General features: G+C 33.5%; 2 protein-coding genes across 3 annotated transcripts in view; one reads left to right on the forward strand and one right to left on the reverse strand.

Annotated features, from left to right (window-relative positions):
* Nucleotides 1-2564: 2564 nt before the first annotated feature.
* On the reverse strand, nucleotides 2565-5115 carry LOC129222134 (scaffold attachment factor B1-like). The gene is given in 5 exon segments (XM_054856585.1): nucleotides 2565-3362; nucleotides 3364-4001; nucleotides 4003-4113; nucleotides 4115-4293; nucleotides 4296-5115. Coding segments are annotated over 5 exon segments (1953 nt in total). The 5' UTR covers nucleotides 4948-5115; the 3' UTR covers nucleotides 2565-2989.
* A 1083-nt stretch (nucleotides 5116-6198) lies between these two features.
* Nucleotides 6199-24127, forward strand: part of LOC129221993 (zinc finger MYND domain-containing protein 11-like) — a 90044-nt gene continuing 72115 nt past the window's right edge. Inside the window, exons 1-2 of one of the 2 annotated variants that reach the window (XM_054856402.1) lie at nucleotides 6199-6269; nucleotides 13785-13884. The gene's annotated coding sequence lies outside the window, so the exon portion shown is untranslated. The remainder of the gene's footprint in view (nucleotides 6270-13784; nucleotides 13885-24127) is intronic. The other variant, XM_054856403.1, reaches the window with a different exon arrangement.

Consider the following 24127-nt stretch of genomic DNA (forward strand, 5'->3'; position numbering starts at 1 on the left):
CAGATTCCCTGTTTGCCCCTCTCAAATACTTTACAGGGTGGCGACAGGAATTGTGAAAAAAAGTTCCCTGACTTCCCTGATTAAGTTCACTAAATTTCCCTGATTTACGTTACCAATGATATTGGTTTTTTTTCTTTGCTCTACTTGAAATCCATTGTATGTTTGTATAAAATGCAGTATTTTAAACGTTTTAAGTTGTTGAATTAAAGATATATTTTTAAAAGATGCTACTTTTTTAATAAAATTGTTAAAAAAAACATATCAAGTCAAATTTTTTTGGGGGGGGGGGGGGGAAACCTACAAAATAGTATATTAAATTTTTCTATATGGAAAGAATATAGAAAATTAAAATTAAAAAAAAACTTTACTTCCAGAACCCATTTAGCATAAGAATTTTAAGAAGAATAGAAGTAATGTAGTTATTCTTATGTAACTAACTGACATTTTTATGCAAAAAAGATGAAACCATTTGACATCCATTCATAGGGAGCTTTTCTCTAATCAAGAACATAGGTTTTAATGAATGAAAACAGCATTTGAACAATAAAAAATAAAGATATTTACTTAAGTACACAAGTTAACTCTATTTCAAATGATTTCAGTATGTAACGAAAAAAATCTTAGATTGCTTTTGTAACAAATAACTTTGAAATGAAAGAAAAAAAGCAATTAGGTAATTTCAAAGTATATAAAAGAAGATTTCAACTTGGTTATAAAATAAAAGTATCATTTAAGACTGAAGAAAAGAAAACCTTTATGATCTGTGGTGACTGCAAATAGTATAACGGCAAAAAAAAAAAAGTTTTTTTTGATTGAAAGTTCAATTTTAGCAATTAAATTAAAAACACGAAGCAATAACTTTTAAGCTTTTGTAGTATCAAAAACCAAAGATTTCTTCTTGAAATTGCGATTACAGTATGCTAATTACTTCGAGACAATGGAATAAAGGCAGAGGAGCTAAGGCATTAATGAAGGCTTCCTCTTTTCATGTAGGGTTGTTTATTTTACGTAGCATTGAAAGCGTGAAAGGAAATTTCAAGCTAGGTAAAATAAACAACCTAACAGACACAGAAGCGATCTTAGGAAGTTCATCCTGTGATTAATAAGTAAGATTCGATATTTTGACGTTGAGGAAAAAAAGGTGCGCAAATATGCGGCAGTGTATAATTGCACCTCATTAATTTTACTTTTTTTTAAACAGATAATTGGTGGAAAATGCATAGGGAATTAGAGAACTTAATTTTGTAAAGCAAAAAAAAAAACATTTTTTTCTTGATAAAATCAATTTTCCCTGATTTTTTGTTATTTTTTCAAAATTCCCTGACTTTTCCCTGATTAATAAAGTTCCCTGATTTTTCCCTGATCTGTCGCCACCCTGCTTTAAGAGCAATGAAAATTGCACATGATGCTGAACGTAATGATAACTCCTAATAAATACAATATGAACAGACTCAAAGATATCATATTTCTTAACACAGAAGTGAAATACTCATTAAAGATTCCATGTATGTGTTTGAAAAACTTAAAAGTAATTAAAACCCAAAATAATACTGCACCAGCATTCAGCGTTTAATTTTTTGACTTTTGACGTTCTTACAGAGTAGGTATTTCGTTTAAAACTTTGCAATTTAATGATGTTAATAAATATATAAGAAATTTTATTTGTTTGCCTCTTAACAAGGTACAGTAAACATCAAAAATGCGAAAAATTCGATTACCATGGCCGATGTAAGGAAATCAAGATCTTCAAAACAAATAAAAATATAAAAACAGCATGTAAAATAATTTTATTTTAAGTAAAGGTATTTTAGAATTGGATTTTGAAACTCAACACAAATTAATACTAAATATATATTGCGTAATCAAAGTAAAATTTAGGATTTTCCTGAAAACAAGCTACCAATTACAAGCGTCCCTCCTCTGACGCTCTCAAGCAAAAACACCTCACGCAGCAAGCAAAAAGATAAGATGGGTGAAGGTGGAAGAGACTCCCGCGTAGATGCGTACACATTTAAAAATATTGTGAAAAGGCTGCCTTTTTATAAATTTTTGTGAAGGGGCTGCTTTTACGACGCGGAATTTTGTGAATGGGGCCACTTTTGCCATGCGGAATTTTGTGAAGGGGCCGCAAAGCGGCCCCAATTTGGCGCTGGATCGACCCCTGTAGGTGTTCGTAAACACTAGCAAAAGAAATTAAATATTAATTGCCAAGTGATAACAAAAAAATTTCCAAAATGCTCAAAGTTCTAATTTTAGCAGCAAGTGTTTACTAACTCTTGAGACATCTTAGTATGCTGTTTCTTTTATGATGTCAAGCTTCAATACAGTTTGTTGAATTTAGCCTATACATTTTAGTTAGTTAAACATTAGCCTACCTATGAGTATGATACTGGATAAGTTAGCAGAATTAAAATAAAAAAAGGGCAATAACAAAAGTCAAAGGAACAAATAAAAAAAGAAAAGTATGAAAATCGTGCCAGCAAATAGCAAGAAATGCTTGATATTATAGGAATTTACGGATATTGATAAAATATCAGGAGCCTTAAAATAAGGTTTAGACTGTATTTTGGATGAAGATCCCTCCCCCCCCCCAGACTTTTAATTAATAGGCAAGCAATACACTAATGAACAATTTCTAATACGAAAGATGTTTTGGGATTTCTCTACATTTAAAATACGAACAAACACATGCTTTTAAAAATTCTTACCTTTAAATACCTAATCCTTTTTTCTTTGTTCCAAATTTAATTAGAATAAAAATATATTTCTTTTTTCAGTAAAAGAAAATGCTTGAGGCTTCCTATATATCATACAACATATACACCAGTATCGGTATTGATGATTTACATTTTTCACGATGACTACATAGTATGATTTTATGAAAATTTTCTCTTCCTTTAAAACTATCAACTGTACAAGACATATCTTTTTGTTTTCTTTAATGCAGGTTTCATATACTATACAATTTAACCATTCACATAATATGATTTTAAAAGTAAGCTAATCTTCTGTCTCTGGTGCTGCTGGGCGAAACATGAACTCTTCTTTCGTGCTTCCAGTCATCTCTACTTCTTCCTCCAGAGGATGGATGCCTCTCCCTGGGAGGAAAACTTCTGCGCTCTCTTTCCCTATATTCACTACTTCGATTGTAGACTTGCCTCTCTTCTCTTGGACGAATCGTTATCTCTCTTCGAGTTGCTTCTCTCTCCACATATTCGGGGTTTCGATCAAGATCACTGCGGTATCCACTTTCTCTGGAGCTGTTCGTCGTCGGGAAGTCATATCGAGACGTTTCAAAGCTTCTGCTTTCATAGCGGGGTTTCTTCCTTTCGTCCCAGAAGGGTTCCGGCTCTCGGCTCAGGGGGGCGCTTGCTGCTTCGCCTTACTTCTGCCACACGCCTCAACTCTTCTCTTTCCCTTTCTAGTCTCTCCCGCTCTAATCGTTGCTTTTCTCTTTCTAATTTTAGTATTTCTGCCCTTTCTCTCTCTAAAATCTCCCTCTCAATTCGCAGTTTTTCTTTTTCTCGTTCCAAACGGTAAGCTTCTTCTCTTTGCTTCCTCTCTATGTATCTGTGGCGAGAAATTTCTTCGACCGTTCTTCTTTCTGCTTCCCTCCGTTCTTCTCGGATTTTCTGATAGAGCAGCAAACTGGATCTGGGTCGAAAACTGGAACGGGCAGCGAAAGGTCTGCCAAATGGTCTTCTATAACTGCCATAGCTCTGCTTCTCGCCATAGGGATATGATCTGGGCCTTAATCCGGACGATCTGCGCACAGGAGGTCGATGTGATTCTCTGTCCTTCACCTCTCTTGTTTTTCTGTCCCTTTCTTTAACTTTAGCCTTGTCATTGGATAAGTTTTTCTCTTCTTTATGCTTTCCTGATTCAGGAGAAGATTTTGTTTCTACAGCTTTATTTTCTACTTTCTTAGATACATTTTCTACAGATGCTTTCACGGGCTGTGCACTCACTTTAGGAACACTTTCTTTCTTTAAAGTTTGTTTTTTTAGCGTTCACAGTAATAGTTTTTGATTCTGATTTCTTCAACAATGTGCTTGGCTCACTTTGCGTCTTCTCAACAGAAATAGTTTTTCCATTCAGTTCGGTTCGGTGAAGATTTTTGAATGGCTTTTGATGCATCCTTGCTGGTAGCCATAGTAACAAACCCATAATATTTTGCAGGAGTATGCTTGCTTATAACAATTTTAACAGATAAAACTCTTCCTTGCTTGCTAAATAAAGTTTTCAAATCTGCAGCTCTTGTACCATTAGGTAGCCCTGTAATCCATAAACTTTTTGGCTAATACAGTAGGGTTTTTCATTTTTTTCATTCTTCCCAATAACTTTCAAAACTTTAGGAGAGACAGTAGGTGCTGATTCAATAGTTTTAGTCTGGGTTGTCTTTGTGATTTTTATATCTTTCACTTCCTCTGTTTTTATTTTTGTAGATTTAATTGGTGTAAGAGGCGCAGAGTTCACCACATGATTTTCTTCTTCTGTCTTTATTTGAGTAGAATCATCTTTAGCTGTCTGAGCTTCGCTATCACTTTTGGAAACATCTAAAACAACATCATCTTCATTTAGCTGTGCTTCATCTTCATCAATAGATAGCTGGAGGGTTACATCACTGTTTTTTTCTTCATAACTGTTCTTATCGACTTCAACTGAATCGTTCATATCTGTAGCATTTTTCTTTTTCTTTGCGGTACCTGGGCATTCGCTGTTAAGTTCAAAGGTAAACTCATCCGGATCTTCACCATCTTCTATAAGAGCACTTTTCAATCTTTCCATTAAGGTCGATTTATTACCTGTTTTGTCAAGATCCCTTTTCTCTAATTCAATTCTTAAATCAACAACTTTCAGATCGCATAACTTCACATTATTTACTTGACAATTATTTTCAACTGTAGGACTTCTTACGTTGGTACTTTCTTCAACCTCGGCTGCCATTCTTCAACCAATTTGTTGCTTCTTGACTTTATTTATACAATCCTCGCAACTTCTTAAAATGATGGATAAAGTTCTCACGTATTTATTTTCCGAATTCTTGCAACTTGTTAATTCTTCTGAGCTTCACACTTCTATTCTCTGTGTTCTGTAAGGGGCAAATGGCGTCATCACATCATCACCATCAACACTGAGACCGGTTGCCAGCATCAAGCCAGCATTCACGAAGCTAATAAGGCTGCGTTCGGAAACGATCCACCGGTTACACCGCGTGGTTAGTCCGGTGTGGTTATGACGTATTTGGAATTTCTCTAGGAATTCCGGTAGAACAGCTGTGTTTCCGAACGCTCGTGGTTAAACCGCGGGTAGTTCTAGTTCAGCAGCAAACGACACTCCAATCAAAGCGTAACTTTCATAATAGGCAAGTCACGTGCGTTTACGATCAAAACATGAAACACGACCGGATTGGCCAACACAGACTTTGTGACGTTTGTGATCTCGCTAACCGCTTCCAGACAGCGGTGCCACAGGTTGCTACCAAGTCGACCGCCAGAAAACAACCGCAGCGTTTCCGAACGCGGTTAAGTGACGTCACCGGTTCCACCGCAAGCGTTTTCGAACGCTTACGGTTGCACCGAGGCGACCGATCCGCGTTTCCGAATGCACCCTTAAGGCTGCGTTCGGAAACACGATCCACCGGTTACCACCGCGTGGTTAGTCCGGTGTGGTTATGACGTATTTGGAATTTCTCTAGGAATTCCGGTAGAACAGCTGTGTTTCCGAACGCTCGTGGTTAAACCGCGGTAGTTCTAGTTCAGCAGCAAACGACACTCCAATCAACGCGTAACTTTCATAATAGGCAAGTCACGTGTGTTACGATCAAAAACATGAAACACGACCGGATTGGCCAACACAGACTTTGTGACGTTTGTGATCTCGCTAACCGCTTCCAGACAGCGGTGCCACAGGTTGCTACCAAGTCGACCGCCAGAAAACAACCGCAGTGTTTCCGAACGCGGTTAAGTGACGTCAGCGGTTCCACCGAGGCGACCGATCCGCGTTTCCGAATGCACCCTTAGTGATAGAAGTAAAGTAACTTATAAAAATCATTAAAAATACCAGTATTAGCACTTTCTAGATTAGTAAACTCTGAAACAATAGATTAGTCATTAATTTTTTTTTCTTAATAGAAAAAAAATAAATAGAGATTCTGCAGCAAAACTCAGCTCTGTTTATTTTCAACATCCATAATATCCCATCCCATGGCAATAGCCAAAAGCACAAACAGATTTCTTAATTCTTACATTTAAGAAGAATGTATGACGGTAAGTAGAACTTTGCATCTTAATCATTTCATTTTTGGCTTCAAATATCATTATATCTTGAAAGGTATTAGTTAATCCTGTATCTCAATACTTTTTTTAACTGCTCATGTTGTTCAGTCATGTTATCTTAAAATTAGAACTTAACAATGAAAGTCATGACTATTAAATCTATATTGGAATTTTTAAGTACAATTTTAACATTCCTTTGCATATACTGTTAAAAAAATCTAATATTCATCACAAGTTTTAGAGCGAGACTTTTGCCAAACAGTTTTCATTTGTAAGTGCTATAAGTCGTTAGAGGACGACTATTAAATTGACAAATGACATGTCCGTGCCATGAAGTAACTATGGTTTTTTGGATTATATCGAAAGGGGACAAACCTCTTTTGACATAGGAAAGAGCTAAATCCGACCATTGCTATTTAACTTTTTCTTATCCATAATTAAAAAATCAATTATTTTCAATAGTTTAGAATGAGTACAAAAATGGAAATATAGATAATTATGATCAATTAACAATTTGAAGCATCCACATGCTCGTTTCATTGACTGTTATCCAACCCCTGTCTAGTAGGTGTCCTGTAGTAGAAAGAGAACATAGCCGCCTTCAAAAGGCACTTTTAAATCTGCATATCTCTGCTCCTGCCTGAAGGAAAAAACAGTTTTAGATTTCCCCATGCACACGTGAAAAGCTATGATGCCTCACAAATTGGTTTTACCATCGAAACAGAAGAAAGAGGTGTGTTACTTCAAATATTTTTTTCAAACTGCAGCGCTGTATACATACATATTGTCACATCAGAGCAACACTAAGACATCTAATCCCAGGAATAACACTAAGATATCCTACTGTTGCTCTGAGGCGACGATATAGTATTACCAATAGACTATGTATAACAAAAAAAAGCAACAAACATATTGGTGGCTCAGCCGCAGTACTGCATAACTTAGTTTAAAAAAAAGACTCACCAAAATATTAGGGAGCTTCAAAATTACTCCACAGTACCAATCAGAATAGAAAAAAATCACAACACTTTTTTAAATGAGGGAAAAATCATACAGTAATAATCAGGGTTGTTTGGTTTAAACCAAGTGTTTTTTTTTAAAGCATGTTTTTTTTTTTTTCAAAAAAAACTTTTTTTTCAAAAACTTCATAGTTTTTTCCCAAATGCTTTTATAAATTATACATATTGCAAATAGTAAAATCTAATTGATGCAAAGTAACTAGCGAAGTTTTATAGATAAATTACAGATTTAATAAATGTAGAGACTTATAATTTTTAAGGTAATGCAAGTTTTCTAAAAAAAAATTGTTTCCCTTTATTTTTTCTTTTTTTTTTTATTTTTAATCAATGCAGCTTCCCTATTAGGTACATAAATATACAATGCAGTTTTTCTAAAATAGGTGAAAATAGGTTTTCTAAGTTTTTCTGAAATTACATGGAGAAAAAAGCCAAGTAGCTCTTTTTTTATTTATTCAATTAACGTTATTTTTTTGTCTTTTGCATTTCAAAATGGTCCAAAAAGCATATTTCAGCCACAACTTCATTTATTACCTAACTTGCTTGATTTCTTAAAATTCATTGATATAGATTATGTGCCATTGAAGCGATGCACAGTGTATATAAAATTTAATGCTAGATTTAAATGACGAGAGAAAAAAATATCTAAAGTCCAAGAACACTTAGAGTAGACATAAAATTGCTTATACCTGCACACTTTTTGCATCTTCGATAGATGATGCAGTCAGAGCAAGAAAATAAAATAGTCGACTCCCGCTACAACACGATTTGACTTATGCGAAGTGGCTATAACGTGAATTATTCATGAGTAACGAATTTAAGGGCTAATGCAAATTTTTCGCCCACAACTAGTGATGTGCCGGATCGTTAAAAAAGTAGATCCGGATCATTAATGTCAAGATCCGCGAATACAGATACGGATCTCAATTTTTTTTTTTACCCAAATCAACTACCCAAGTGTAAAATTTACTAGAGAAGGTATTCCCGTCAGGGTATTGGCACTGTTTCTTCAAAAAATGTCATCTACGGCGAAAATAAATCACGACTGATTTACTCAGGGGTCGAAGTAGTCCTATATCCTATTCCTATATTTCCTATATTTTCAAAAAAAGCATCAAAATCATCCTATATTTTTTAAAAATGTCCTATATTTCCTATATTCCTGTTTTATACCATGCATATCTTTTAAAAAGAACGGTAAATAAACTTACTGACATCGGATTTTTGGCTGAAAGTACGTGCCCAAATGAATTTCAAATTAAAAAACTCAACTGACTAAATTCTGCAACAGGCATCTTCTCTCATTGGCTACACAGCAATGTGACGTCACTCTATAGTGGGTGGAGTTTCGAGAACTAATGCTGAAGTTGGTTTTAGAATTTTGCATTTGGGGGGGGGGGGGGAAAACAGCCATTTGTTTTGTTTTCCATCATGGTTTTCGTTGGTATATTTTTGCATTCAGTGCATTTTCTGATCGGAATGTTCTAATTTTCTTTTTGCAATCTTTTCTTTTTGTGGAATTTTGGGATCGTGGAATGGTTAGTTCCTTATGATGTTAAAACGTAGTTTGTTGTAATAAGTGAAATTATAATGGTGAAATCGCATCGCTTAACAACATTTCGTATGGAGTTGTTGAACCAGGAGGACATTAATTCTACGAATTTGGTGCATGGTGCACTAAAGGAAAAGATGATTTTACCCCCTTTTTTGCCATTTTTGCAACTGTTCAGTGCCCATAAGCAATAGTGGATTTTCGCAATTGAGACAGCATGCTAAAACATTCAAGCATAAAGAAAAACTGAAGAAGTCAGAAGGATCCTTCTCAAGCTCTGTTTGTTCTAAATAAAAGTGGTAAAGGGTTCAGTTTTGATATAAAATCTAAGAGCAGTGGAATTAGTTCTTGGGTCATGAGTGAGGAAGAAAAAATAAAAATTATTTTTGTTCAAATTTTGTTTAGTTATTTAGTCTATAAAGTACATTTTTTTCAAAAATTATTCTCTCAACTACAGGAAAGTAAATATAGATGTAAGGTATTTTGTTTGAGGTTTTTTTTACACAAAATCATTGATAATAATAACTGAATAATATATGATATGTATTATTTCCTTTTCATACCAAAATTATTCATATAATGTGTACTATATTTGTCCTATATTTTTTGTGGAAAATGTCCTATATGTGACAAGTCGGTCACTTCTACCCCTGTTTACTCTTTAAAGAAATCTCGGTTAAAATTGAAGGAGAGTTGAAAGGAATGGGTCAGCTTTTTTTCATTAATGCTTAAACAGAATATAAAAAATTATTTTTAGCTTTGGGTATTTTTAGCTGAGGGTTTTTGGGTTTAGGATGCAGGTTTTCTTTTTTGTGCGGAAGAGTTAATGGTTTTCTTGGCGGGGAAATTTTTTTTTACAACAGGGTTGTTTTTGATGAGTTATCACATCTTTTTGCATTGATATTATTATTTTGTCTGTATTTTTAAAATTGAGAAATTCAAGTCAAAAAGTTTTCAATTGAAACAATGCTGTTTTGTGTTTTTAAGGAACAATAATGGCAAGTTTAATTTAACGTCATGTTATTTTCTGACCATTAAGATTCTATGTCCGTTTTGCGAGAATTGGGCCATCTAAATTTTATTGCAATCCTTGTATCCTCTCTGTTGCAAAGAAAATTTCCTGGATTATAAAATACTATATTTTAAATTATATTGTTTTCGAGTATTTTACAACTTAGCAATAAATTCTATTAGTTTCTCTATTTGAGGGATTATTCAACATTTTCATGAAGGTTTTTTAAAATGTTTTACAGCTTGTGGGCTATTTTAATCTAGCGTTTCACTTTTTATTTAATGACTTTTTTCTTAAATCGTGGATTATTTTACGTTTTATGGGATAATTTTAGTTGTTCGGTAATTTATCTTTCTTTTGATGGAGGTCTTTGTCTTGTTTATTACCTAGTTTTGTTTAAAGGTTCATTAAAAGACGAAATAACGCATTATCACCAAGCAAAAAAAACGAAGCCATTAAATATTTTAAATTTGACTGCGTCAGAAGATCTAAACAACTGTACTCGACGACAAATCACGACAGGGCTCGGAGTTGTCCTGGAATTCCTGATTTTTTTTTTCATGTCCTGGAATGTCCTTGAATGTTTAAAAATGTCCTGGAATTCCTGGAATTTCAAGCCTTTCTTTTTGTTTGAATGAATAAAAAATAAAGTTAAAAAAAAAAGCGTGAAAACTGCAATCCCATCGCCGGGCTGTATTCATTTGCCGTCAACCTTCTCCTCAGCTGATCACGTGGGCCATCTAGGTTCAGCGCATGCGCTGTGTGCGAAGCGATCGTGCGCCTCTCAAGGATTGGAGGGTTCACGTTCACACCTTCGCCGCTGTAAAAATACTGGTAGAAAAGAAAGTTCTACGGAGGGAGGGAATGAAGCGGTGCGGGGATTCAAGATGTTCCCTGAATTTTCTATCTGCTCTGCGAGTGTAGGTGCGCGGTGGCGCAGAATGAAGTGAAATGAAATGAACCGTTGTTGTGCATCGTGTTCGCGTAGCTCGTGTAGATTATCGCCATCGCAGCTTCTGAGTGCTGTCCGCGTTGCACGTGGATGTTCTTGAGAGAAGTGCTCGATGCACGTGGAGATTTTAGTTTGTGCTCCCTAATTTAACCTGCCAATACATACGGAGCATTGGATTAGTGACTGAAAAAATGCCAAGAGATACCAATTTTAAAATCCATTAAAATTTTTTTGGGTCAAAAGGTCATTTTTGAGGTTATGTGACTCCTTAAAGCCCATTGCAATTATAGTTTTTTAGTTGGCAAATATCACTAGGTTCCTAATTTTTTTTCTAAAATTTTGGTCATAATTTTGTTTTAAATGTTAATTCAATTTCAAAAATTTATTTTGTTGGAAATTTCAATTTGAATTCTTTTTATTTATTTATTTTTTTTTTTTTTTTTTTAATATTGTTTTAGTACAATTGGGGATTTCCCTGAAATTTTCATTTACTAATGTTGTTCCGGCAAAGGCAAGCTTAAATTTTCCTTCCTTTGTAATTCATGTTTATTCCTCATCTTTGGGTTACAAAAAGCCTGTTAATAACATTTGAATAACTTATGGAAATTTATTAATCTTTGGAGAACATATAAATACATAACATTTGGAATATTCTGCTTGTGTATCCTACTTTTTCAATTCACAGTAAAGCTCAGTGATGTTTTTAAGAGGTAAGTTGCTAGATTGTTCATTTTGTTGGTCCTTATTTTATCAAGATCTTTGTAAAGTTGTTAATGAATTTAAAAAATCAAGAGAATTGCTTCTCATTAAAAATGTATTAATATATAATATGTTCATGAGTGTATAATGTATATATGTAACAATGTTTCAACAAACATCTAAACTAAAATGTGTTGCTATCATAATTATTTAGAAAATAGTTTGACATCTCATGAACAGAGTATTTTTTGAAATATACATGCAAGTTGATATTACTTTAGCTGATAACTTTTTTCTTCTTTTTTTGAGAACTGTTAAAAATACTGAATTTTCATGGGTCTAGCAGCTGCAGTTGCTAGTTTTATTTCATTGTTTATGTCAAGGGTTCCCAATCTTTGCTGCGGCACCCTGGGATTCCCTAGGAGAAGACGAAGTGTCCATGGTATCACTAAATCTGCATGTAACACATAGAGTAGGGTGCTAGGAGGAAATTCTAATTCCTCATAGTACCCTCTGATTCCTCATATAGGGGTACCAGAAATCGGAAGAATTTGCGAACCCCTGGTTTATTTTCCTTCTAAATCCATCTTATGGCCTCATCTGCTAGCTGAAGATCATAGTTTTCATTTTATAGTGATGAAAATTAGTAGATATACTTATTGCTGGGACTAAGCAGTAATGCCAGTGTTTCCTGGATAAATAATTAAGTAAATAAACAGATTGAATTAACCATTTATTCTTCTGTGCCATAATAGTTATATATTGTAGGTTCCACTTGCTCCGAAAGTAATCTGTAAAGTCATGAATGATGTCCTGGAATTGTCCTGGAATTTTATTAAAATTATGTCCTGGAATTTTTAAATTTGAACTCCTACCCCTGTCACGAATATCCCAAATTTGCCACAGCGACTGCACTTGATGCATGCGGACTTAGCTCATTAAAAGTCTTGCTTAAATTAATTGCAAACATTTTTCTGTTAAACACGCAACACACGGATATCCATACGCATATTTCATAAACTATTTTCAAATCATTATGTGTTATGTTTGTGAAAAATACATTAATTTAGAAAATAAGCAAACCAATAAAAAAAAGTGATATTTTTTACTTTCAATTATAAAGTTAGATGTTTCATATAATGTGTCACTCAAAATATTCTAATAATTTAACCCCAGTTTAGTGCCGGCATTTAAAACTTCTTCCCCCCTTAAATATATAAAAACTGAAAAACAGAGGGAAAGAAATTTTGTATCAGCTAAAGTTAGGGGGGGGGGACAGCATTCTAATCTCATTCACTAATTTGTTTCTCTGCTTAAATATTAACAAAACAAATAACATGGAATCTTAAAACAGAGAGTCCAATGATCTAAGTCCGTCCGCATGCACAGTCGCTGTGGCAAATTTATGATATCCACAATTTAACGTCTAGTTGCAACTGTTCGATCTGTTTTAGTCTTGATTGAATTTCATTTCCTGGGACAACTTTTGAAGAACTGTTAGATCTGTTCTGACTTTGCAATTGCAGTCAGAGATTAACAAAACCATGAGCTGAGAATAAGTACAAAAGAATTTAGGGGAAATTAGTGATTTTCAAACTTTAAGAGCTCTGGTCATTGATGTCCCTGGGAGTTGAATTTTTGTATCGTACTCAATGGCCCACCAAGAATATGAATACAAAAAATCATTACCATAGCCCTCTGGGGAGGGGCTGTGACAGAACCCCGGGAAGGTACAATTTGGGGGATAAAAACGAGGGGGGAGAGGTAGAGGGTCAAATGGCGCAAAAGGCACATCAGTAGAGCACAAGAAATCTGTGTGCGAAATTTCAGCTTGATTCCTGTTTTTGTCTGGGCTGTAGCCCTGTCAAAGAAAGCGAAAATTGTTTTGAACAGCGATTTTCTAAGTTAAATTCCTCCTCCCCTGATGGTCCAGGGGATTATATTTTGGTTTACGTCGTCAGGGGCCATTAAAGATTGAGTATACCAAAAATCAACTTGGGGGGTCTTCATAAGGCTGAGATACAGAGGGGTGGAAAACTCCAACTTGTTCTGTCATGTAAACTGTACTTAGTTCCGTTTATTTTCTTTTGTCTTTCTTGGTGATAGATTTGCTTTTGTTGGCTGCTGACGTTTGGTTTCCTTGACGGTAGGCATTTGGTTTTCTTGGCGACCGGGTTTATTAAATCATAAATGAATTCAAACATTAGATTTTATTTTACTGTATTTGAAGACCAATCATTATTACAAGATTTTAAGCATATAAAAATTATTTCAGGACCTGAAAAATTCAGCAATGTAACGAGAAATTAGCTTCTGAATAATGTGACAAGTTTTATGGATTCTCCAGCCTGCTGACTTTATGTGACTCAAATAAAGTGAGTTGAAGAAATATAATCATATGTTACCTATTAATCTTCACTCCTCACATTTTCTTCTGAATTATTTTTTGCCAATGGTCTTCAGTCTTTTCCTGTTCTTACTAAAATATACAATTACATTAAAAAAAATTAACACATAAAAATCAAGCTTTTTTTTTTTTTAATTAAAAATCTTCAAACAAACCAAAAACTGGAGGAAAAAAAGTTATTTTCAGCCAAAAGAAGATCAGAACTGCTCTGGAAAAAAGAGTTGCTTCATTTTAGTTTGATATAACTTTAGTCGTTTTGTTACTGTAACTAACAGAAGAATTTAAGAAGAGAATAACATTACCTATCCTCTATCGATAAAAACTAGCGGTCACCACTTGCCGCGTGGCTTTTAAAAAATGTCTCATCCATCCCCACCCTCATCTCCACTCCTGTGTCGTCACTCTCTACTACTGCATTCCAATGTAGTCACATTTCCTCCCATCTTTTGGAGCTTCCCCAATGTATTTCTTTTCCCTACCACTAAAGGAGGAGGGAGGGAGAAATTCAGTTGCAAGATTAGCAGACCCCGAAGAGTTCCTATTTTTCCTACTTTTTCCTATTTTTTAGAGCTCTCTCCTTATTTTCCTACTTTTTCCTTTTTTTTCCTACTTTTTCTTTCTTCAGTATAGCACTTCTAATTGTGCATTGATTCTTATTTTTACAATGCCGCACCGATAATTTTCTGCATGTTTCAATTTTGAAAAGCAAAAGAAACAAGCGGATCCTGAACTTTTCATTGACTGACTACAGTAATTTCTGGAAGGAACGGCGCGGCGTCTGCGTGTTTAAAAGTTAAATTTTCGTAAGTGACTTTTTTACCGTTGCTGCGTTTATGATCGACTTTTCTTTTTATCGCCCCTACTTCAGTCCTACTGTTTTAACGAAACAATAAAAAAATGGATACCGGCACATTCTGATGCAATTATATATTACTTACCCGTCAATTAGAAGCTTTAATTAAAGTAAACGGCCGACTGTTCGAAAAGTGCGGGAAAAGCCGAATTTCCTATTCACCAATTTTTCGTATAGATGATTACAAGGGAAATGGAGCTCTATTTAAACAGAAAGGCAATGTAAAACCTTAAAAGGAACGTAAGGAAGCAAAAAATGAAAAACCTGTACACTGTACATATTTTCTTGATGTTAGTACAAAATAAAAGCGACATGTAACAGAAATTCGCAAAAACGGAACACTTCAAAAATAATTGCAGAAACTAACCTTTTTCATACATGAATATGATTATTGTTCCTGCTAAATAGGAAACATGAAAAAATAATTTATAAAATTTCAGTTTCTTTCCTTGCAAAGAGTGTATTTGCAAAAAAAAAAAAACCCTCGGCAAAATCTAAATGGGCAAAACGTTCACGATTTTTGGAGAAAAATCGGAAATCAATTTAAGTGCGAGATTCCGTTTTTATTTCTGCACATTTTTAAAAGTTGGGAGGGGGGGGGGGGGTTACAGCCACAAGCAAATGTGTACTTTTTTTCTTTTTAATGAGTATTTTCTAATCTGATATATCATCAATATCGAGGAGTTGCTCCCCCCCACACTCTCAATTTCGTGAACAATTTCCAAATGAATATTTTTGTTGTATGGTGAGGATTGAGTAAAAATGTTGTATTTACCATGCATTAATTTTTTCCTTTTTATTCCGTGACAAAAATTTTGGAAGAAGGAGGTAAAAAATCATCAATTAAAACAATATTTGTTTTAATTGCTTGATTAAAATTAAAACTGGCCCGTCATTTTGACTTTTCCCTCGGGATGGCTAACGAAGTATGTATACTGAATGCAAATTTTGTCTGAAAACAATAAAAACCACACAAACTTGTATAGTTAAGCATTAATTTTCTAAAGCCAGGGAGGGGAAAAATTGACCCCACCGACCCCCCTAAATGACGTTCCTGAAAGAAAAATTTTGTTGAATGCTAAAAATATGTAACATAATACAAACCTTTTAGTTTACCTATTTCATTATTTATTTAGTTTAATTATTTTATTATGAATTTTATGTCCCATATTTAAGAACAAATTTATTTTAGTTCTGCGTTTTCAGTCTTTTTCCTTTTGTTTTCAAATTCAAACATCTGCCCCTGTTTATGCAAGAATGCATGTCAGCTGCTGATTATTTTAAACTAAAATTAAATTAATATTTACTTTCTTTTTTGTATCGCAGTTTATGACAACAGGAGCTGAAAGTGTTAGCATTTTCAAATGATAATTGGATGTTCTCGAAGGAATGTTTTAGTTTTTGACAAAACAAATTTTTAACAAAAATGGTTTTATTGCACCAAAATATGAGTTTTATTATTATTATTATTTTGCGATCGCTATGTTGCATTTTATTCTTTCACACTTCAAATTTTTATTACTGTACTGTTGAAAGTTGTTTTTTTATTTGGATTTTATTTTTGTATTTAGTACCTTTGTTTCCTGCAGTTTATTTTTCATACTGAAAATTGTCAGCTTGTTTCTTTCGTTTTGTTTTTATGAGTCGGCCCTTCATTAAATCCCTTTAATACTTCAAAAGTACTATTACTTTATTTCTGGGACAGTTTTAAATCAAAAATACTGTTAGCTTGTTTTACATTAGAAATAAAGTTTACGCTAAATCTGTTTCCTCTTGACGTGTGTTCAATCCTATCTCTTCCTATTTTTTCCTACTTTTTCAAATGATTTTTTTCCTACTTTTCCTACTTTTTAAATTTTTGACTCCTTATTTCCTACTTTTTCCCCCCCAAAAAACCACTTCGGGGTCTGGATTAGTGAACTGTCATTTGCACTTTCAACCCTGCCACCTGCCCTGCGATGAGAGCTATTCATCACCATTCCCAACCCAACAGGTGCTTTAGTCCTATAAATTTTTAAATTGAACTAGAATGGAAAAATTACAGTTTGAAGCAGTTGAACAGGGTTCGTTCGTACGGCCTTGAAAAACCTTGAAAAGTGCTTGAAAAAAAAAGTTCATTTTCAAGTGCTTGAAAACCTTGAAAAAGTTTCAAAACCTTGAAAAAGTTTTAAAACCTTGAAAAAATATAAAAACTACTTGAATTTCTCAAAAATTCATTGAATTTTGTATTTTTTTCTCTCTCTCTCTACGATGTGCCAAAGAACGAGAAAGTGAATCACCTTCCTTATCGCTCTGTTCTTTGTTACTGCACGGGTAGGGAAAAGAGACGCGTTTTGATTGGTCAGTCTTCTGTGAGTCAGCCGGCACTTTTGAAAGGCAAACTGAAACTTGGTTTTCGCGTTTTGAAGACCATGTGATCGCAGCTACCCTTCGCTCCGAGCTGGGAGATTGTGCGTAATGTATGCTTTTTGGGATGGCGAGCTTCACTTTAGTGTTTGTGCGCATAAAATGCGGCATATTATTAACGCTATTTGAACATCGAGCTTGTAGGTCTTTTGAATTATTTTTTCTAAAATAGTTTTTGAAATACAGTTCTTTGCTGAAATGATTTTTTTTCTTGGGGGATGGGGGTCGTTGAAGTTCGATAAACGAACTTTTGCGGCTTTGACTTTTACTTTTTTCTTGCCTTATTTTAAGGCAAAAAATAATTTTCCAACTTATGCTGGCAACTCCCTTTTACATTGCATTTAAGCAACTATTTGTAAGGGTGCTTTGATCTTAAGAATTTTCCAGCTTGCCGATTGAAGCTGAGAATTTTCCCGAATGATAAATTACGAATATAGACATATACTTACATCTAATGAGAAAGGCATTAAACATTCTTTTCTGTTTCTTTCTTTTTTTTTTTTTTGAGTGAAAAAAGGCAATTTTGCAGTGCTGTCTCCAAATTTGACAAGTTTTGTCCAACAAGGAAATTGTTGGGACGTCACAGTTCCTCCAACTCGGTGCATTCTTATTGCACACGTCAAAGCATTTCATTCATCAGTTTCCATGCTTTATATCCAATGACTCCAGGGGAAGACTGACCCACGGGCCAGTGCTCCCTCCCGTCCGTGTGCCTTTGGTTTGCCCCCCCCCCCCTTCCTTCTTTTTCGATTCTACGTGCCTTTGGGTTTTTTGATAATAACTATTATTTTATTTTTTGCGCCCTTGAACATGTTTGCCCTTTGGTATTCAAGGTTGAAGGCCTCTAGTTTTAGACTTCAATGACTTTTTACAAAATAATTCGTTTTTTTCTCTAGTTTTAGACTTCAATGACTTTTTACAAAATAATTCGTTTTTTTTTTTTTTTTTTTTTTTTTTTTTTTTTTTTTTTTTTTTTTTTTTTGTATCTGGCGATGTAAAAAATATGTAATTCGCAAAATGTGGAGTAAAAAAAAAAAAATAGAAGCAGCATGAATTCATCGCTCGCAAATCGTAACCAGCGCAGCAGACTTTTCTTCAATTAATCCTATCACTCGATCTGAAGATGAGGAAAAGGGGATTTGAATTAGAATGTTATTGTGCGATGCTGATTAAGCAGTTCTCAACCTTCAACTCAATCATGTAGTAACAGACGAACCATTTCATTCGCGTCGAGTTGAGGCGAGGAGCAATGGATTATTGTTTGTTAAATGTTTCCTTTCAGGGGCCGCTGATGATAACTTAATGAAGCGTAAGGGTCCCAAAGCTTTAGGTTCTTACGTCAGAGGGGAAAATACTGATTTGTGCCACCCCCTCCCCCGCCCAACAGTCTAAACAGATTATTTTTTCTAAAGGGGAAAATGATAAAATTTTAGTTCTTTGATCATAATCTTGATACTTTACTCGGGGGAGGAGGGAGGGTGCACCTGCAACAAAATCTCCACTTGTTCTTTTCAGCTTGGAATACTGACCCCCTGCTGCTCGCCTCTTTTCTTTTCTCTCCACTTTCTTTACCAAGAAACAGAGAAATTCGCGAGGGAGCATCCTTCACACTCTCTGAGGTCAAGGAAACAAGGGAGTTCTGTTTCATAGCGTCTTTGGCATGACCTTCAAATAGTTCTTCTTAGTTTTTGTTTATTCTTCCACTCCTGCCTGTGTATAAGTCAATCCCTTTCCAGTCAGCAAACAATGGCTGACCCCTAACTGGATGGGGGTGTGGACAGAGGTCTGGTCGTTGATTGACACTTGGCAGTTTCCTACTACTGGATGAAAAGTCATCCGAGAAAAGCTTTTCTCGGATGACTTTTCATCCAGAAGCTCACACCTCTTTGCATTGAAAAAGGTGTTCCTTGTAACACCGAAACACGTGTTTGCAATTTCTTTGCAATTTTTGTGCTTAATGACGTTGGATTACTGATTTTTTGAATCTTCAGCACAAAGGTATTTATTCGTTATTTATTCGTTAAACCAATGCTTGTCTTTTTATGTGAAGATGTGAAGAAAATTTTTGATGTTCTTTTGCAAAGATTTATTAAACCTGAGGTACTAAAGCCTGCTAATACAGTACTTAAGCTCTTGCAGCTGGACATACAAGATCCTGCAATTCACAAGACTGCTGATAAATTTGACTTAGGTTTTGTCGCAGAGAAGGAATTGAAGTCTCTACAGAAAACGAAAAAAAAAGTTAGTGACCGGCTCATTTTCGACACTCGCATGGAATGTAAACAGTTTCTTGTGAGTTTAGTTGATAAAATTGTTGAAAAATCTCCAATTCAGTATTGTTTAGTTCGCAACTTATCTTGCCTAAATCCGAAGAGTATGGCTGCAGATAAAAGTGGGTGTTTAACGAAAATGAAAAATATTTTGCATTCATTATCTGAAGCTAACCAGGTATGCGAAAATGATTGCGAAGATATATTGCAGCAATTTTCAGCCTTCATGGATGAAATTTCAGTGAACCAATCACTTTTCACTGATTTTGATGCGTAAAAATCCAGGCTGGATGAACTGCTTTGTCAGAATATGAAATCAGAGAAGTTTTTGAAATTGTGGAAGACTGTTGAAGTTCTGCTCTTAATGAGCCACGGACAAGCATCTGTGGAGAGGGGATTTAGTGTCAACAAGAATATTAAAGTTGAGAATCTAAAAGAAATCTCCTATGTGTCGCAAAGATTAATTTGCGATTATGTTCAAGCAACTGGTAATAATGTTCACGATATTGATATTACAAAAAATATGAGGACTTATGTTTCCAATGCAAGACAAAAATACTTGCAATATTTAGAAGATCAGAAGCAGCTCCAATCTTTACAAAAGAAGAGAGAATTAATGAATGAAGAAATACAGAGCTTAATGAACAAGAGGAGGTGTTTAGAAATAGATGTAGCTGCATTAATTAAGTCTGCAGATGAATTTGCCGAAAAGGCTGAAGAGCATAATGATATCACATGAATAAGCAAATCTAATAGTCTTAGACGTACTGCCAAGGAAAAACAAGAAAAACTATTAGAAATAAATAAAATGTTAGAAAATGCTGAAAAATCATAACTAATAATTATAAATTAAATTATGTAACGAAGGAACACATTGTTTTCTAATTAATTATAATGATGTTTTAAAATTTTCTAATTTCATATGGTTATATTTCTTTTTATGTGTTGGTTAAATTTTAATTACATATGAGGGGGATCTCTTTTTAACTTCATTTTTGTAGCATTTCCTGTGGCAAAATTTGTTTTAAATTATCTAATAAAATGTTAAAATCTTTCAGTTATATGCAAAAATTCAAAGTAATACCATGAATCTTAACATTTTTCAAAAACATTGCTATATTTGATAGGTGGGCGAGTACAAGTTTTAATATGTTTTGCGTAACTTATAAGTTGCATCATAATATTTTCTTGATTTTTTTTTTTTTTTGTTCTAGCTACATGCAGTGTTGATTCTTTTATTTTCATTAAACACATATATATATCTGGTGCTTCTTTTTAAAGCTTGTTAAAGGTATTTTACAATTTCAAATGCAGTCGGATAAAATTTTCTTTTGATGTACGGTTCATTTTTAAATTGTTTGTGTGATAAGTTTTCAAAAATCTTTAATAATGCTTACAACTGCAGTGTAAGATGTTAATTATTTTAGAAGTTGACTTTTCAAGGTATATTTTCAAGGTATAATGATTTGCTCGGAATTATGCAATTTAATTGAATTCAATTGGCTTTGATTTACTTACTTTTTGTTGATTCACATGAAATTCGAAAAATATCTCAATTTTCAAAAACATAATTATTTAATAGATAGGTGAATACTATTTTAATATTTTAGTTAACTTATAGTTAGAATATTGTTTTATTTTTTGTTTAGACTATCTTCATTTTTTCTTATTTCCTTTAAATACATATTTTTGGTGTTTCTTTTTAAAAATTGTATAGGTATTTTACTATTTCAAATGCAGGAGGGATGAAGTTTTTATTTTGATATATAGTTGTAGCACTTTTAAATTGTTCATGTGATAAATTTTCAAAAATCTTTAATGATTGACATATAACTGTAATGTAACATGCTAATTAGTATTGACAGCATGTCTTGTTTCAAGGTTTTTTTTTTTTTTTTTTGAGAGTAATAAAATTCAATTAAGTTACATCAGTTTTGTTTTATTTATCTTTCAATGATTCATAAGTAGTAGAAAAATGGCTCAATATTTTTACCTTTTTGAAAAGCATTACTTGATTTGATAAATGAGTGAATACTATTTTTAATTTTTTGGGTAACTTCTAATTAGAATGACTTAATTTTAATTATTAGTTTTAAAAAATAGTTTTGACTATATCAATGTTTTCAAAACATAACTGAAACATATATATAGTTTCATATTGCTGAAATATATATTGTTTAAAATTACTGTTATAGATATTTTACTATTTCAAATGCTGGTAAATCAAAATGTTTCATTTGATGTATGGTCGACTTTTAAGTTGTTAATGTTATGAGTATTCAAAAGTCTTTAATTATGCTCAATTGCAATTTAAACTAAATTATTGGTAGCTTCTCTTTTTTTAAAGTATATTTTTAGTTGGAAATGATGTAATTAAAAAAAAAAAAAAAAACCTTTGTTGATTCATAAGTAGAGAAAATATCTTAAAAGTTTCTATATTTAGGGGACAGTTCAATTTGTATAGGTACATAGCATGTGCAATCTGAAATAATATTAATTCAACATTGTGTCTGTTTGTCATTAATATTAACATTTCATTGAATAAAATGATTCAAATTTTAGCTAACCAACCTGTATATATGTCATTGGTGTTTTATAAATTTCATTAGAATTTAATTTAATAGCTATTTCATGGAAATATCCATGATCAACAGTAAAATAAATATTGCATTAGAATGCTTTACTTGTTACTTAGCCTTCCTTTACATATTAATTAGAAGGTTCAAGTATCTGAGGATAATCCTCAATATAATTGGAAATTTAGCTAATTTATTTAATGATTTGTAATTCCCAATGTGTAAATTATCAAAAAGAATTTCATTAACAAAAAGACAAATAAATATGTTCTCAAGAATTGTAAAAGTATAGTTTAAGATGGTGCAAGCACACAGTAATATCTAGTGTAAATTTTTGTTTCTAATTTTTATCTGTATGTGGCCAAAAGTAAAGCATCTTCCTAATACGTATACTTTTATGCATTTGTAAAATTTTCAGAAATTATCTTTTAATCTTTCCTGAGATTAGTTCAACATTTATTCCACCACAGAAACTCTTCTTTTATTTATTTCATTTATTTATTCCTTTACTATTATTATTGTTATTTGGAGTGCATAAATCATATGTACATTTTTATGACATAAGGTTTTGAAATATAGATGTTGCAACACAGATAAAATTTTTCACTTATTTCCTTGCATGATGAAATTCAATAATTTTACTTTTTGCACTATCAGTGAAAAATGACATCAAAAGCTTTGACATGGCTAATAACTACCATTTGGGACAGTTAGGAAAGTCATACCACAGAGATCTTTACATTCTCTTTTCCCCCAACAGCGATAGCACACCTCTCAAAGGTTACCGAACACCCCAATTGAGAATTTGAGTTCAAAGAGAAATTAAAAAGACCCTTCAAAGCAACCTCCTGAAAAGTTTTGAAGCGAAACCTTTGCATCCTTGTTGTAAATAAGAACGCTTTGACAAAACACCTGCTCAAAAGTTACTCTGGCTGCTTTATGACTCTGAAGAATGTATCTATTTCCTATTATTTATGTATTGATATGTACGTATGGTGTTAATAGTAGTGCCTTGAAAAGTGCTTGAATTTTTTTCTTTCTGAAGGGTATGAACCCTGTTGAATAAAGATCTGTAAAAAACTTCAACTCTTATATGATTATTTTTTAGTAAACTTATCCCCCCCCCCCATTTGTACTTCAAAACTTGGATTCACTGGTGGCCACTTATAAAATTTCAGAGTCTTGACCTTTAGTAGGTCGTGAATAATTTTTTATTGAGTCACAACTCTCTATCTTGTACATTTGTGATCAAAGGAATGCTTTGAAACTATCTTGGTCAGTATAATTTGTAAAATAAAATATTAGACAACATGGAAAAGTTGTTTTTAAGTATTGATAAACTTCCATTTGTTTCAGTACTAAGTTCGTAAATTGTTCCTTTTCTTTATGAAAGCTTCATTTGGAAATGTGAAACCTTGTAGGCAAAAATATGCACCGATCTGGCCATTTGAAAGCTGGAGTCAAATATCAGGTTCAGCATCTGGACATCTTCGGTATTTAGTTTTAGTGGTTGCATAGGTTGAAAATGGAAGCTCACATGGAAAAGTTGTAGCAAACAGAGTAACACCCTTTTCTTTTCAAACGAGTGATTATTATTTTTTGTTTTCCAGAAAAAGCCAAAAATGGGGTGAGTATTCTTGAAGATAAATTTTAAGGTGCAGTCTGAAGTTATGTGTATCAAACATACAGTGAAACTTTGGTAAGTCGATCTTTGATGAGCCGAAAACTTCGATAAGCCGAAGTGAATTTTTATTCCCGTCGAACTGAATGGAGAATTAATGTTATTTATTTTCGATAAGCCGACTTTTGTTGAGTTCAAATACTTGATAAGTCGAGTTTGTTTTCATGACTATCGTCAGTTTCCTTGCTAATGTAACTTTATAAGTCGAAATCGTGTCTTTTTTTCCCCTTGCTCCTCAAAAAGTATGAACAAAAAGAAAGAAATCAGCGCCATTGTGCTGCATCAAAAGCCGTCTAGATAAAGTGGATCTAATAGGGGAGTGTGGGCCACAATGAGACAAAAAACACACATTTTTCATTTTTTGTATATTGGCGAGTTCTAAAGCATGAAAACATACTTGATTATATTAAAGGTATCACATTACA

The sequence above is a fragment of the Uloborus diversus genome, chromosome 5, assembly GCF_026930045.1.
Source record: "Uloborus diversus isolate 005 chromosome 5, Udiv.v.3.1, whole genome shotgun sequence".
NCBI lineage: Eukaryota > Metazoa > Arthropoda > Arachnida > Araneae > Uloboridae > Uloborus > Uloborus diversus.